Here is a 14787-nt window from a genome sequence, read left to right as displayed (position 1 = left end):
TCAGCAGTGTATTCTGGAAATGTAGTTAGGCCAAAGAGAGCCAATAATGAAAATGTGATCATGAAGCAGGCAAAATATAAGTCCCATGCAGCACCAGAGCAATCAAGAAGTAATAGAGCAGGAGTATCAATCTGGTTTGACCCCCCAAGCTGGATCTGGACCCTGGGGCTCCTAACAGGTCAGATTCAGACACCTCAAGTAGCAGGGCCTGGGGCTTAACATAGCCATCACTCACCCCACACCACCAACACATGCCCCAATGGGCCTCTGCCCCTGAATTCCCAACCCCTCCAGGAGCCCTGTGGGCCAATGACACGGCTCCATGGGTTGGATCTGGTCACAGACCATTTTTTGACACCCCTGATATACAGTAATGTTGAACTGACCCAAAATGAAATATTTTAATTCAATCTGACCACATTAAATGTTTGAATTTGTGAAATACCTGCCTGAAGTGTTTTATTTGGATTTCCTCCCAAACATTTCGTCTTTGTGGAAAACACAATTTCCAAAGGAATAAAAAAGAACATTGTGATAGAAATGTCCTGACCAGCTCTAGTTAAAAGCTTTTTGAAGTTAACAGAGATCCTCCTTTACATTGATAGGACGAAGATGGCTTAGAGTTACATAAAGGGAATCATCTCCTAGTAACCCCATCCCCTTGCAATCTCACCTACATATTCTCCTGAAGTGATGTGGGGAAAAGAAAGGGGCACAGAGCCTGCTGCTTGTACTGCTGTAGAGGGGGATGCAAGCAGCTACATGGAAAAATAACAGGGGAATGGGGGCACAAAGTCCACTGTTTGGGAAGTCCGAGAAATTAGCACCCACAGAAAGACCCAAGGCAGAGCAACATCCTCATACACAATGCTTGAGGGAGCCCTCTCATCATTCCTACAGACCCTACTGATCTTGTAGGGGACATTCCCCATGGGACCTTTTGTGTGCGTACAAGCTGCCACCTACTGAGATGACTGGGTTGCCCCCAGTGGAGCCCTCTGCTCAGAGGTTGGGAGCACCCTTCAGAAAGGACACTCTCCTGGTTGGGGTAGGTGATAACATGAAAATCACTATAGAGAACGCTTTCTTTAGGGATTTTCAGAAGGTAAAAAAGTGTCAGACATCTTTGCTTAGACACAGGATAGGTTAGGAAGGATTCCCAGGCCCTGTGTTTGGGTGGCTAGGATCTCACACAGACCCCTGTTTGAGTAGCTGTGAGTCCAAATGAACAGTCTGGAGCCAACTCTTTCAGGCAAGGTGCCTGTCTCAGTGGAGATGAGGGATTGGAGATTTTTCTCCCCTGTGCTTACTGTCAAGATCTGAGCTGCTATGGCTCTTTTATGCTGAATACCCTAGCTAAATGGTTGGGCCTTACTGAGTGCTTTTCCTGCTTTCTCTCTTTGGCTCAATGAAAATGTATTTATTACATGCAAAGTAGAAGAGCTTCAACATGAAGAAATGAATGTACCCGAGCCTAGAATAGCCTACAATATGGTGGCTAGGGCATGCTCCCTGGAGGTGAGAGAGATAGATTTAAGGCAGGCAAAAGGAAGGATTTGAACTAAAGTATGCCACATCCCTGGGTGAGCAAGGAGCTATTGGGCAGTATCACCTTGTTAGAAAGTGCTGCCTTAGGCCTTGGAAAGATAATCATCATTATACTGGTGAAAAAATATAACAAATAGATAACTCAACCCCTAAACTCAAGTAAAGTTGCCTAATTGAGTGGAGAACTATCCCAAAAAGAATCAGGGGTAAAACTACTGATTTGGGTTTCATCTGTCTGAATCCATCTCCGAGTAGCCATTTCCTAAAGGGTACTATTCTGGGATAACTGCATTTCTGTTCAATACTAATCTGATGCAGTTTGTTTCAGCATATTAAACCAATGTAAATTACTCCAGGGCAAGTCTTGTCTGTCCGTGGCCTCTATTTCAGGAAGGTAGTTCAGAGCCGCAGATCTCCAGTGGAGAGATTCTTACAGGAAAGACACAGATACTTCCCTCAGGAGGTCAGAAGGAATGGATTCGGATTGAATCATCTCTGAGATTTGAAGTTGAGTTTCTTCTCTACTTTCTTTATCAAGGGGCCATCATTTTAATTTTATTTATTGAAGTGAACTATCTCATCTGTGAGAGAGTGGAAGAAAATCTCCTTCCCAAATCAAACAGTAAATTTCGGTTTGGTTGTAATTGGAAGCCTAGTGCTAGTTACATTACTCATTTTAAGAACCTGGCTCTCCAGGACACCTGAGATTTTTATAATTGCTTCTAGGATAAATTAATTCTTTTGGGGAAAAATGAGTGCTCAGCATAATCAACTCTAAGAGGAAGTAATAGGAAATGTACTTGTTAAGTAGCAAGAAATTAACACAAGAAGGAACATGTGCCACCCTGCAGGAATAATCTTATAATCCCTTTGAAATGCTTAGATACCTGAGATACCAAGGGACATTTCATAGAGGCATTTCAGGCCCTGATCCTGTGAGATACCCTAGGTAGACAGACCTCCTACAAGGCCTCATTTATGTCTACCTGACTCAATACAGACATAAGGATCTAATTCTATGGAGCAACTCGAAAGATCAGGGGCTTTGTTTTGGAACTTGATGATAAAAGAGTGAGTCCAAGAATATCCATTTCACACAGTTGTAATGTGACATATTAGAAAACTCTAGAACATTTAGGTAGAGCTTTCTTCCTAACACAGAAGTTACTACTGTGAAACCAGTTAATTAATAACTAGGAATGTTATTCCTATAGGCAAATCAAAATAGAATAAAGTTCATAATTGTCTCCAAGACACAGGAATCTTCCTATCTTTAAAAATAAATTCCAGTCGTCATAAAGCTCCTACTAAGCAAAAAGCCACATTTCTCATCTAAGTCTGATCTCTAGAAAAACAAATGTGGCTTCCTGTTGTGTTCAAATGCTGGTTCCTATTTTGAAATATTCTTTGATATCAATCTCTCCCCTAAGACATCTTCTTTTAATACACCACACTTGCAGAAATCTCTAATTAAGCATTAAATGATGCCCATGGTAACTTGCTACTAGGTAGCTTATGATAATTCTGTTCAAGTGGAGCAAGCTAAGAAGGGGGAACTGTTATGAACAGAAGCAAAAGTGGGATTAGAAATTCCTTGTGGAAGCTAAGACCTGGAACTTGGTCTTTGAACTGATTCTGTCTGAGGCACTTTACTTTAGCTTACTGTGACTGGCTGGGCTGTTCTTATTGATGGAAATCCTTCCTATACAAGGAACGATCATTTAAAAAGTAATGAAATTGTCTTTCTGTTTCACTTATGAGGGAAGCTGCATTGTATATATACATAAATATTACTGCACAATATACCAGTGGAAAATTGGAAGTTAGTAAGATTGTTTTAACATCTGTGTGCTATGGTATTCCTTTAAATGGTGCAATCTTTGTGCAATTCAGCTAAACACCAGGACATGCCCTCTGTCACTTTCCTGGTGTTATTTTAAACTGTAAACGTGGTGTCCAACAAAGACATTATTACTGACAGACTTCCAGGGTTAAGCTTTAATCAGAAAAGCCTGCGTGGAACTCCAAACCATAGGCACCATCTCTTTGGCGAGTAATGATAGTCATATCTCTCTGTGCACTTTCACCATGATAAAGCACTGTATTGAATGTCTGATAACGGTATCCCTTCTGTATCACTTTCCATTGAAATACGATGAACCGCAAGAAAAAAGCAGACAATTGTCTGGTCCTATATAGCAATGTTATTTGAATTACTGTATTTGCTATGGAGGTACTATAATAATAGCCCTACTAGAAATACCTTTTTAGATAGATTATAATGCTTTTTCTGACATGAAATAACTGGAGGTATGCTAGTTATAGACCCAATCAACCAACCATTAAAATCAGGGGAAGTTTTTTCTATATTAACATTTATGGGCAATATATGAAAGTGATATTATAAGCAAGGAACTTACTTGGTAATAGACTTTTAAATGAACTTCTATCTCTGGTAATTCTTGGAGATGCTTGCTGACTGAAAAAATTAGCCAATAAACCATATAATCTATTGCTGCAAACAGAGCCCAGATACAAAGATTAGTAAACACAGGGAGAAAAAAACATCCTATGTTTTTCTTTTCTTTCTGCGTTAGGCTGAGGGATGGGATGGTTAAATACACCTTCCTTTCTTTTTTATTGAGTGGAAGCACAGATGGCTTTTGTTGATTCTTTTGCTGCTCATCAAATCCAATGAACCGCTTTGTGATATAAATATTCTTAAACTTTGCACTCTGAGTGCTCACAAATTTTCTGATGAAGAGGTACGTACCAAGAACAACTAGAAAAAGTCCCATGAAAGGAAACAGTCTCTGGCTTATGTAGGGCTGTATTGCCAGGATAGAAGAAATATGGTTAATAACACTTTGGATCTGTTGTTTGGTGGTATTTAGCCTCAGTTTGAAACCTTCATCAGAAATTATATAAAAGGTATTGAATTCATCACTCAGTGACACTATATCTTTAAAAGGGTTACTTGAAAACTTGATCTGATTATAAATCCATTGGATGGCTTCAACATAGTGTTTTATCAAGGCAAAATGCTCAACCTCTATATTGCAAGTTATACTGTCTGCCAGTACTTTTATGTTGTGAAAAATACTTTGGATGTTGCCAGCTGCCACTATGCCTGTGCCAGCAGTAATAAGAGCATTTCTACCTTCACGCAGTCCACAAGAAAGAACAAACAAGGCAGCAAAGCAACGCACATGTTTGGAAGAAAACAATGCAATAGAAAGGGCAATCCAGACAGATGCAACAATTGCTAAGGTAACCAAAGGAAAATGTGTTAGGGAGGAATACAAGCCAAGGAACAAGAGACTGCTTGAGATGAAGCTAGCTGTACAGCAAACTGCAAAAAGCTGTAACAGCTTCTTCCAGCCAGGCTGCCTCTCTGATGTGAAAAGTTCCCAAACATGTCGAGTTAGTGAGGCAAAACTTCTCATTCTCTTCTTAAAGCCACAGTGATCCTCTGATGGCTCAAACTGGAAATAAAGGAAGACAAACCTGCCATTAGTCCCAGTTAGTTGCAATCGATTCATAATGTGCATTTGATTGATTGATCAATAATCCTTTTTCCCACAGGTCTGATTCTCACATCAAGGTCTAATCTGCTGGGTGTAGAACTCAGATTGGAGGGAAGATAGCCAGAGAGCTTCTGAACTGGAAGGACCATGTCTGTGAGGCTTGACTCTGTGTGTGTGTGTGTGTGTGTGTGTGTGTGTGTGTGTGTAAAAATGGAGAGAGAGCAGATATTTCTGTGCTCCTTTCTCTGTACAGCTGCTAGGCTTGCCTGGACAATAGCTCAAGATAATGTGAAAGAAGGACAGAACCTTCCTGCTTCCTACTGTGAGCAATGGAGTGAATTGAACTATGGTTCTCTCCCCACCAGTATACCAGTCAATACAGCTGAATCAGTACCAATGTACACCTCACCTTGTCCCTCCATGCTGAACAACTGTATATGAGGAACTGCCCTTTTCAAAGACATAATTCTTTCTTGGGATAGCTACGTAGATATAATAGAGTTCATAGACATTAGGGCTGGAAGGGCTCACAAGATCATTGGGTCCAGGCCCCTGCCCAAAGGGCAGGAAGTCAGCTGGGGTCAGATGATCCCAGCACGATAATCATCCAAACACTTCTTGAACGTTTCCAGAACAGGTGCCTGCACCACTTCTGGGGGGAGTCTATCCCAGACTGGAGACTCGGATGGTAAAGAAGATTTTTCTTATGTCCATTCTAAAACAGTCTTCTAGCAGTTTGTGATTATTGGACCTTGTCATCCCTTGGGGCACTCTGGTAAACAGGCGTTTCCCCAGATCCTGATGCACACCCCTGATGTACTTATAGGCTACCACCAAGTCCCTCCCTGAGCCTACGGTTCTCCAGGCTGAGAAGTCCCATGCCTCTCAGCCTCTCCATGTGACCTGCTCTCTTGACCTCTGATCATGCACGTGGCTTTCCTCTAGACTCTCTCAAGCTTCTCCACATCCTTTTTAAACTGGAGCCCAGAACTGGATGCAGTACTCCAACTGCAGCCTCACCAAGGCCGAGTAAAGCGGGAGGATGACATCTTGGGTCTTGCTTAAGATGCATCAGTAGATGCAAGCCAGAGTTTTATTTGCTTTGCTGGCTGCGGCATCGCATTGGTGGCTCATATTCATCTTGTGGTCAGTCATGACCCTCAAGTCTCTTTCGATTGTGGTGCTAGTGAGTGTAGTACTGCCGAGCCTATAGGTATGATGTGGGTTCTTTCTCCCAATGTGGAGCACCTTGCATTTCTCCATGTTGAATGTCATCAGGTTTTGATCCACCCACATTGCAAGCCTGTCCAGGTTGGCCTGAATCCCCAGCCTATGCACTAGAGTGACTGCGCTTCCCCATAATTTGGTGTCGTCTGTGAACTTAGCCAGTCCATTTCTGACACCTGAATCCAGATTGTTTATGAATATATTAACGAGTACTGGTCTGAGTACACACTGAGCCTTATACCTAGCTGCCCTTGGAGGTTCACTCTCACCTATTACAATCTTTTTGTTTTTGTATCACTTTGTGTGTGCATTTGTTTATCATTAAAGCAGGATTTATTGTTTGCTGGGGAAAAATACTTTTGTTCCCCATCTTTTACAATATGTTCTCTACATTAAGAATTATCAGCAAGTACAGAACTAAGTTATATGCATATTAGTGCTTTAACATCTTATGATAAATCAGATACCAATTACATAAAATAAACTATTGCAATTTTGTCTTGTAATAGGAAGCTCTTGTCTTTACAAATACCACTGGAAGATATTACATTGTCTATTTTTTAGCTGGAACACAGCAGGATATCAGTAATTAGACTAGTATTTTATATACTTACAGTATTTTACTGGCACTTGATTTTATGAGTTCACTTAGCATTTATTTTACTGTTTTCCTCTTCCTTTCTTTATTGTTACTGATTTGGTTTTAGCATTAGCAATTTTGCATCTAGTAAGAGCTGAAAGTAATTCCAGCAGGGGGCTGATTCCAGCAGTGTTTCAGTCTTCGTCTCCTATGGTTGCTTCTGCCACTAGCTCACTCTGGGCCTGAAACTTCCAGGTGCTGAACTTATCCTAAAGGCTGCTGAGTGCTCTCATGGAGATTAACTTCTGTAGCAATGTAGAATGTCAGGAGTTGCTGTGCCTGGGGTAGCAGCATCGCACCCTTTGGGACCCTGGGGTAGTCATTTACATTCAATAGCTCCATTTATCCATTTGTAAAATGAGTATAATAGCAACTGCTATTTACATTATCTACCTTATAGGAGAAATGTTATAAATTAACATTTGCAAAGTAGTCTGGGGTCTTCAGAGGGTAGAGGCCATGTCAGTGAATTAATGAAAGACATTTCATTACTTTCACATACCTGTTAAGATTGGGGTCTAAAGTACTACAGGATTACTACAGTCCAATTCCAGAGCAAGAGTCTGTTATAAGCTCTACTGGGGCTGGATATAAATCTAATAGATAAATAAATAACAAAGTGGGTGAGATTTATAAACTCAGCAACACAAACAGAACCAGAACCCGGGATTACAAGCTCTGCTGGTAAACCCAACTTTACTTCATCAGACTATATACCAGTTGAGGCTCTGCCCCTACATTCTGAAAAAGCTCAGGATTTTGGTTCTTTAAGGAACTATTAGAGAAATGAAATGCTAAAAAAATCTCATGTTAATGCAACATTTAAGGCAAGTGGGTATTAAGGGAACAACACATATTAAGGTTTCTCTCGCAGTGTTAACTCAGCCACTTTATACAAGCATAATTTCTATTCCCATTTTTCTGATTTCCTGTTCACTCTCTTGCACTGCTGTTTATTAATGTTTATGTTACTATTGACATATGTAGGGGGTGCTATGTGCACAGGAGGTTGGAAGGATTCTTAGACAAGATCAACTGGATGAGACAAGTTCTTAAAAAAAGACAGATTGAGGGAAAGACAGATAGAGAAATATAAAATAAAGCTGCCAGCACAAGAAAAGCACAAGGTCTGGATAGTGCTGGCTTAAGGACCGTGCATAAACCTTGAAAATAAACATTGTGTGTCCAGTTTCTAGGAAGGCTCTGCTGTTGCTAGGAGTTACAAAATTGATAGTTCTACAGTTCAGCAATTAGGGGGGCAGATTGTCCCTGATCTTTGCTTGGATAGTTGGTGAAGAGATCAAGGAGCAATCAACAATCAGATCCTCCTTTCCACAGTTGATCAGAAAGTCTGTATGCTTGCCTTCAATCCAAGAAGTTTGAAAAGGGTTTCTTCACAATACCTTCCCAAGTGTTTTTGAAGCTGTGTAGTTCAGCCTTACCAATTCTGTTCAGAATGGCTAGGGACAGCCATTACACATAAACTGGTTTAAGTGAGTAGAAACTGGTTTAAACCTGTAACAGAACAGATGCTCAGTACACATAAACTAGTTCAAAATGGCTGAAACTGGTTTAAGATAAACCTGACTGAATGTAGTATCAGACTTAACTGATTTGGGTTGAACTGGTTAATTAAACTTTTGCCCCAGACCCCTTCCTGGTTCAAGTTAAATCATAGTCTCCCAGCATGCTTTCTAGCCCTGAGCTGGGCTGTCTGCTCCAACAGAGAAGGGGTGAGGTAGAGGGCAGGGTGTGGAACCAGGGAGGGGGGTTAAACTTACTACTGGCTGTGACTGTGGACTACAAATCCCAGAGGCAACTGGAAGCAGGGAGAGGAAGTGATGAGCAACCCTGCATAGTCCTGCTGCTGTGTTTCTGGACTTCAAATCCCAGAGACCCTGGGGGCAACAGGAAGAGGAAGCAAACACACAGCCCATGCTGGCTATGCACCAGAGAGCTGTGTTGTAGTGGCCCCCAGCTTGTGGCCTAAGCCACTGCAAGTATGTGGCTACATTTCTTGAATCAAAAGTGAATGTCTGCCCAGTTTCTCAGTTTAATTTTTGCAGCTTAGACTAACCTGCAAAGACTGAATCAATTCAGCCTCGGGCTTTTTTACTGTCTGTACTTAGCCAATAGGTCCAAAATCACATGGTTGAGATCATCAGCTGAATCCCAACTGCTCAGAGGCTATTTGTGTTACTCTTCTATTACCTCTGCTCAAAAAATAAACAGTCATCAGTGGCAGCAGTTCCTCAAAATTGCAAGATTTCTATAGAGAGTGAACACTGGACACCTTTTTAAATAAAAAAGGTTTGGAAGCCAAATATTATTTGGAACTGCACTAGCAATTCACTCCTTTAAGCAACTGATTGTCCTTGGGGCTACAAAACGACACCTTTGCTCAGAACTAGAAACAGATCAGTGTTAAATGGTTTGGCTAAAGAAAATGATTAAGTCCTTAAAATAAGTGGTAAATCTTCAGAGCTTTCTGGAACTTTGAATATTGAAAATGTAAATCAGTGAAGCTCTGTTAATGTTGTCAGGTGCAGATGCACTGTTGGGTGGGAGGGAGCGGGGAGAAGTGAGAGGTTGTCAAGAACAAGCTTTTTATTTCCACTGCAATCTGAAGCAAAGTGCCTTCCCCTCAGAATCTCCCCCTTTCCTCTGCGGTCCCTAGTGTCAGAGCACTTTGCCAGGCAAAGGAGATTCACTTGCATTTTTACACCAGACTTGGGTTTGGGGCTTTGTCAGTGAAAGAGTGCAATATGCTAGTTCTGGATTCATACGGATGTAGGGAACCATTAATATTATACACGGAGCAGAGAGATTAGTGCGGGAAAGCAGTTTGCCCATTAGATGCCTTTTCATTTTACCTCTTTAGATTATTAAGAGAGATGGGATCTCATGGTTGGAGCAAAAGTTGGAAACTAGGAAATCTTGATTCTAATCCTGATGGGGAGCCTGATTCTTCTTCTGCCAGATGCAAGACATGCATGCCGTGTCTCTACTGCCTCCCTGCCAATCCTGTGACCGATGCCAGGAAACAAGTTTCACTCACTTGTACTCTGTGCATGGCCAAATTCAGCAGTTAGACTTTAGACACAGCTTAGTGGGATCCTGAGCATGCATCCCAGAAGGTCAGGACCCCTTCCCTAATGGCTGGGCTTGAATAGGCAAGGAGCAGGAGTACTCACTTAAGCTTGGCAAGAATTTCATAGATTCCATAGACATTAGGGCTGGAAGAGACCTCGCAAGATACAATATAGACATGGCCTCAGTCTCCCTGTGCCTCAGTTTCCCCTTCTAATTTATCTGTTTATAATAGGAATTATTATTATCATCTACCTCTCTTGGTGCTAGGAGAATTAACTATGGGGATGAATTCTGTATGTGAGTTTTGCCAGCGGTGGGTTTGATGCAAAGTACTTAATGTCTGTGCTGTGTTTTTACAGATTCTTTCTGGGAGGGCCAAGAGATGTAAGGACTATGTGCTTTAAGAGTAGCATGGTTATTCCAATTCCATTCCTACATGGAAGACAGGAATCATGTGAAAGGAATTTTGAATGGTCTAGGTTGCAATCTGCAGACACTGGCTGCTGTTACTGGAGCTCAATGAGAAATGGCTGCACAGTACCAGAAGTCTAAAGACAGTTTATCCACCTCAGCGGTACATTCTCTGCTAAAGCAGCAGTTCTAACAACCTTGTTTGATGTACTTACTTGTTAAAGCCCACTTTCACTGGCTGCTACAGGATCCTGAGCAACAACAAACTTCCTCTTCACAGAAATACTAACTTTACCACCAGTCCAGGACCCCCCCAATTTTCTCTGGAGGACTGCAGGTCCGAGGGCATGCTTCTTGCATTCTGTCCCCCTTTAGCTATTATATGTCATGTTCAAATAGAAACATGTCTGGAAATATTTGTAAACACTTTTACTCTGCTATGTGCAGGTTGTGGTGAGTACTGCATTGGTGATATACAGCTTCCCTACCCTGCTCTGAATTCATGATAACCTTTTTATTTACCAACTTTCACCTTGAAAGGAGCATGAAGAATTGTGTATCATAAAAATGCCCAGCAAGATAATTAATGGAATGTGCCAGGTAATGTAAATTAATCTCCACAAAATATTTGGATTGTCTAATGCAAATCATAAGTCAAACTATGAATAAGCCAGTGTATTCAAAAGGCATGATTGCATCTTGTAAGTGCACAGGGTCAAATCCTGAAGTCCTTATTTTATCTGGCACTGTCCTAACTCAAGCTAAACCCGTGTTGCAGTTCTACCTGATCTATACATGACCTATGCCATGGATTCATAGATTCATAGATGTCATGGATTCATAGATTCATAGATGTCTGACCCTAACATCTATGAATCTATGTAATACTAAATCTGAACTGCCATTATTTCAATAGAAAATCTAGTATTGGCAAGGATTTTGGATGATTATTACCTTGGTGAGGACACATTTGGAGTAGTGTGCCCAGTTTTGGGCCCGCCACTACAAAAAGGATGTGGACAAATTAGGGAGAGTCCAGTAGAGAGCAATAAAAATGGTTCAGGGGCTGGGGCACATGACTTCTGAGAAGAGTCTGAGGCAACTGGGTTTATTTAGCAGGCAGAAGAAAAGACTGAGGGGGGATTTAATAGCAGCATTCAACTACCTGAAATGGGGTTCAAAAGAGGATGGAGCTAGACTGTTTTCAGTAGTCACAGATGACAGAAAAAGGAAAAATGGTCTCAAGGTGCAGCAAAGGAAATTTAGGTTATATATTGAGAAAAACTTTCTCACTAGGAGGGTGGTGAAGCACTGGAACAGGTTACGCGAGAGGTTGTGGAATCTCCATCCTTGGAGGTTTTTAAGACTCGGCTAGACAAAGCCTTGGCTGGGATGACCTAGTTGTAGATGGTCCTGCTTTGAAGAGGAGGTTGTACTAGATGACCTCCTGAGGTCCTTTTCAACCTTAGTTTTCTATGATTCTATGATTATTCACAAATTTAATGTCTGAATTATAAATCTTTGTTCCATTCTTAAATTTTCACACAATGCCTATTTTATTACAACTCCAAGAAATAATGTAGGCTATTTGGTCATATGAGATCCCATTTAGTACTGAAGCCTCTTTTGCACTGCAGTATTACATCATAGACTATATTTATATTTTGTATTTACATTGTCTGCATTATTCTTCTTTTAAGTCAACAAGATGTATATAGAAGACAGAATAGTAGGGGAAAAAACTGGAGATGGGAATTCAAACCAAAGTATTCTTTTATAGCCATTTCAGCTGTTTTATTTCATGGGTTGGACAATGAGAATCATTTTACTTTCTTGGAGTACCACCAGGAAATACAGGGATGTTTCATGGAGAGAAAAAAAACAAAATATAGAGAAGTTGGATAAAACTTCTTTCTGTTTCATTGTTAAGTGAGCCATTCCTCAGAGAAATTAGAACTTGACCCCAATATCTAGTGAAGTTAATGGAAAGATACCACAGACTTCAGTCAGGCCTTTGACATATAATATATTCCTCATATATTATAAGCCTACTTGGGGTGCATAACAGCAAATGGAAAGAAATTTAAAATGCATAATCTTAAGGATATAAATAAGGAACTAAAATAGAAAAGCATAGAAATACAAAGAAAAGTGTGTATTATAAATACAGATAGACAGACAGACAAAAAAGAAGTATTTGAATGAGCCCTTTCAAGAGCCCATAGAGCTTTTTTTCTATGTATTTGACCCAGCGAAGATAATAAACACTGTAAGACATTATGGATTTCCTTTATTCTTTAGTCCAGTAAATTTCCCCATTGTAAGCATGTCTGATACTTGACTGATTTAGATGTTCAGAAGGTGATTATGCCATTGGGCAGATTAGAAATCTTGCTGTTAATGGACGGCAGTGGGTGGGGGGAATCAATTTTTCTAGTGTAAACATTGCTATCGACAATATTAAGAATAGATGCTCTCATCCTCTTACATATGGCTTAACTCCAAGGACATATGTGAGAGTTTGCTGGGCTGTTAATTGTTGGGAAACCCCAAAGGTAACTTGCATTTTGACTCAAATATAAACGTACAGTCCTACCGCATATGTTCATGAAAGAGCATATAAATGAATCGTGTTGCTAGCATTTATGACTAGATCCTCAACTTCTGCAAATCACTAACACTAATTTCAGCATCAAATCAGTACTTAATCACTACCAACGGCAGTTAATTGATTTTCCACATCTAAAATCACTTTTAGAAACACAACCCTAAAAAGTTACTTACAGGCTCTTCTGTAAAGTACGTGGAGATTCGTCAGTTTTCCATGTCTCTTGGTGCTGGTTAGAAACAGGGAATGGAGCTAATAAAAAAGTTTCACATGAGTCATTTATTTCCCCTGTCCCTCCCCATGTGAGTCAGGCATACCACGTTTTGAAATTATTCTGGTTTTGACAAAGATAAATGAGGATGTAACTAATGCACAAGACTAAAATAGTGCTTAATTTTCCAGTGCCATTTTTAACCTTTCTCCTGTCAGAATAATAGATATCAGCAAATGAGTTTTAGGGCCAGAGTTTGATGTCTTTAACTGGTATGGTGTCTTTGGTCCAGATATTCAAAGTATTTGGATGTGTAATTCCATTGAAATCAATGACTCTTAGAAAAACGTGTCCTTTATTCCAGAGGATGCTCCCATTCTGTCCAAGCTCTTATAGAATAAGTTGCTGCTCCCTGTGAATATGAATACTGGAACTTGGCTGTTCAAAATATGTAAGATATTTTATTAATAACAGACACCCTAAAACAAAGCTTGGATTATGTAAAATGTAAAATTGGATAGTCCTTAAAAGTAACATGGGTTTTGTATAAACACTATAAATACCAGACCCTTGCCATGAGATGGTAACAGTCATAATGGGGGTCAGTGCAAGAGTAGATGAGGATGGTGAGAGCACTATCAAGAAGAAGAATCAGTTGCTCCACTGGTGACTGCAACCCACTAGGCATGGAGTTGGATAGGACTCAACTCTCTACCGCACCCGAGCCTAAAAATAAGAGTGATGGCTCCTCAAGGAGGGTCATCAGAGAGGGGATTGTTGGCAAAGACCTGGCACAATCATCACACGTGTATGTTGGAGACAGAGCTAAGGGAGCAGGGGAGGGTCCCAGACTGCTTAGTCTGGTGTGACCAAAGAAAGCAGAGGACTACATACACATTTCAAAGCAGAATCTGTAATCTGTAAGAGGTGAGAGACTGGAATACACTGAATGTATGATAGGTGTGCTATACAAGAGGGGCATGCTGTACATGACATGGTCAAAGCACCTAAGGAAGAGAAGAAGGTGCAGATTTGCCTATAAAAATCCAGGCAGAAATTAGGTCTGTGAAACCTAAGAATACCTGGAGATTCCCCAGAAGGACTACCTGAATCCCTGGCTGTAAGGAGACCCTTTGCCCTCGGGACTGCATAAGACTCATGCAAAATCTTTCTGTTGTCTTTTTAGTTTATTATATTGCATTTTAAATTAGGCTAAGTTGTGTGTGTTGTCACTGTGTCTTACTGGGCTGTGTTTTAGCTTAGGTGAAGTTTTCTCATGTTCTTTGTCGTATGCTTGAAGCTGAGAATTGTTGTGCTCAATAAATGCTGTCTTCAGAGAATGGACTATTCTTGTTCAAGCATTTATGAATTCAGTGCCACTACCTAAAGTCTAATATTAGCTCTGGTAACAAATGTTAATATTATCTAATAAAAGGTGCAATAATATTATATAATACTACAATTATCTAATAAAAGATACCACTTCTACCCAAAGAACCTTGTCTACATATGTCCTTAGACC

The 14787-nt window shown here is 40.5% G+C and overlaps 1 protein-coding gene across 1 annotated transcript in view; it reads right to left on the bottom strand.

Moving 5' to 3' along the window:
* The window catches only part of DCSTAMP (dendrocyte expressed seven transmembrane protein), a 17577-nt gene extending 4291 nt beyond the window's left edge, over window positions 1-13286 (bottom strand). Inside the window, exons 1-2 of the mRNA XM_006038230.2 lie at window positions 13231-13286; window positions 3969-5033 (exon numbers count right to left, since the gene is read on the bottom strand). Of these exons, the coding sequence (XP_006038292.2) occupies window positions 3969-4994 (1026 nt within the window). The 5' untranslated portion in view covers window positions 4995-5033; window positions 13231-13286. The remainder of the gene's footprint in view (window positions 1-3968; window positions 5034-13230) is intronic.
* Window positions 13287-14787: the final 1501 nt, after the last annotated feature.

This window comes from Alligator sinensis, unplaced genomic scaffold (assembly GCF_000455745.1).
Source record: "Alligator sinensis unplaced genomic scaffold, ASM45574v1 scaffold20_1, whole genome shotgun sequence".
In the NCBI taxonomy this organism is placed as follows: Eukaryota; Metazoa; Chordata; order Crocodylia; family Alligatoridae; genus Alligator; species Alligator sinensis.
The sequence above is the reverse complement of the archived record's forward strand: the minus strand, read 5'-3'. Positions and strand labels throughout refer to the sequence as shown.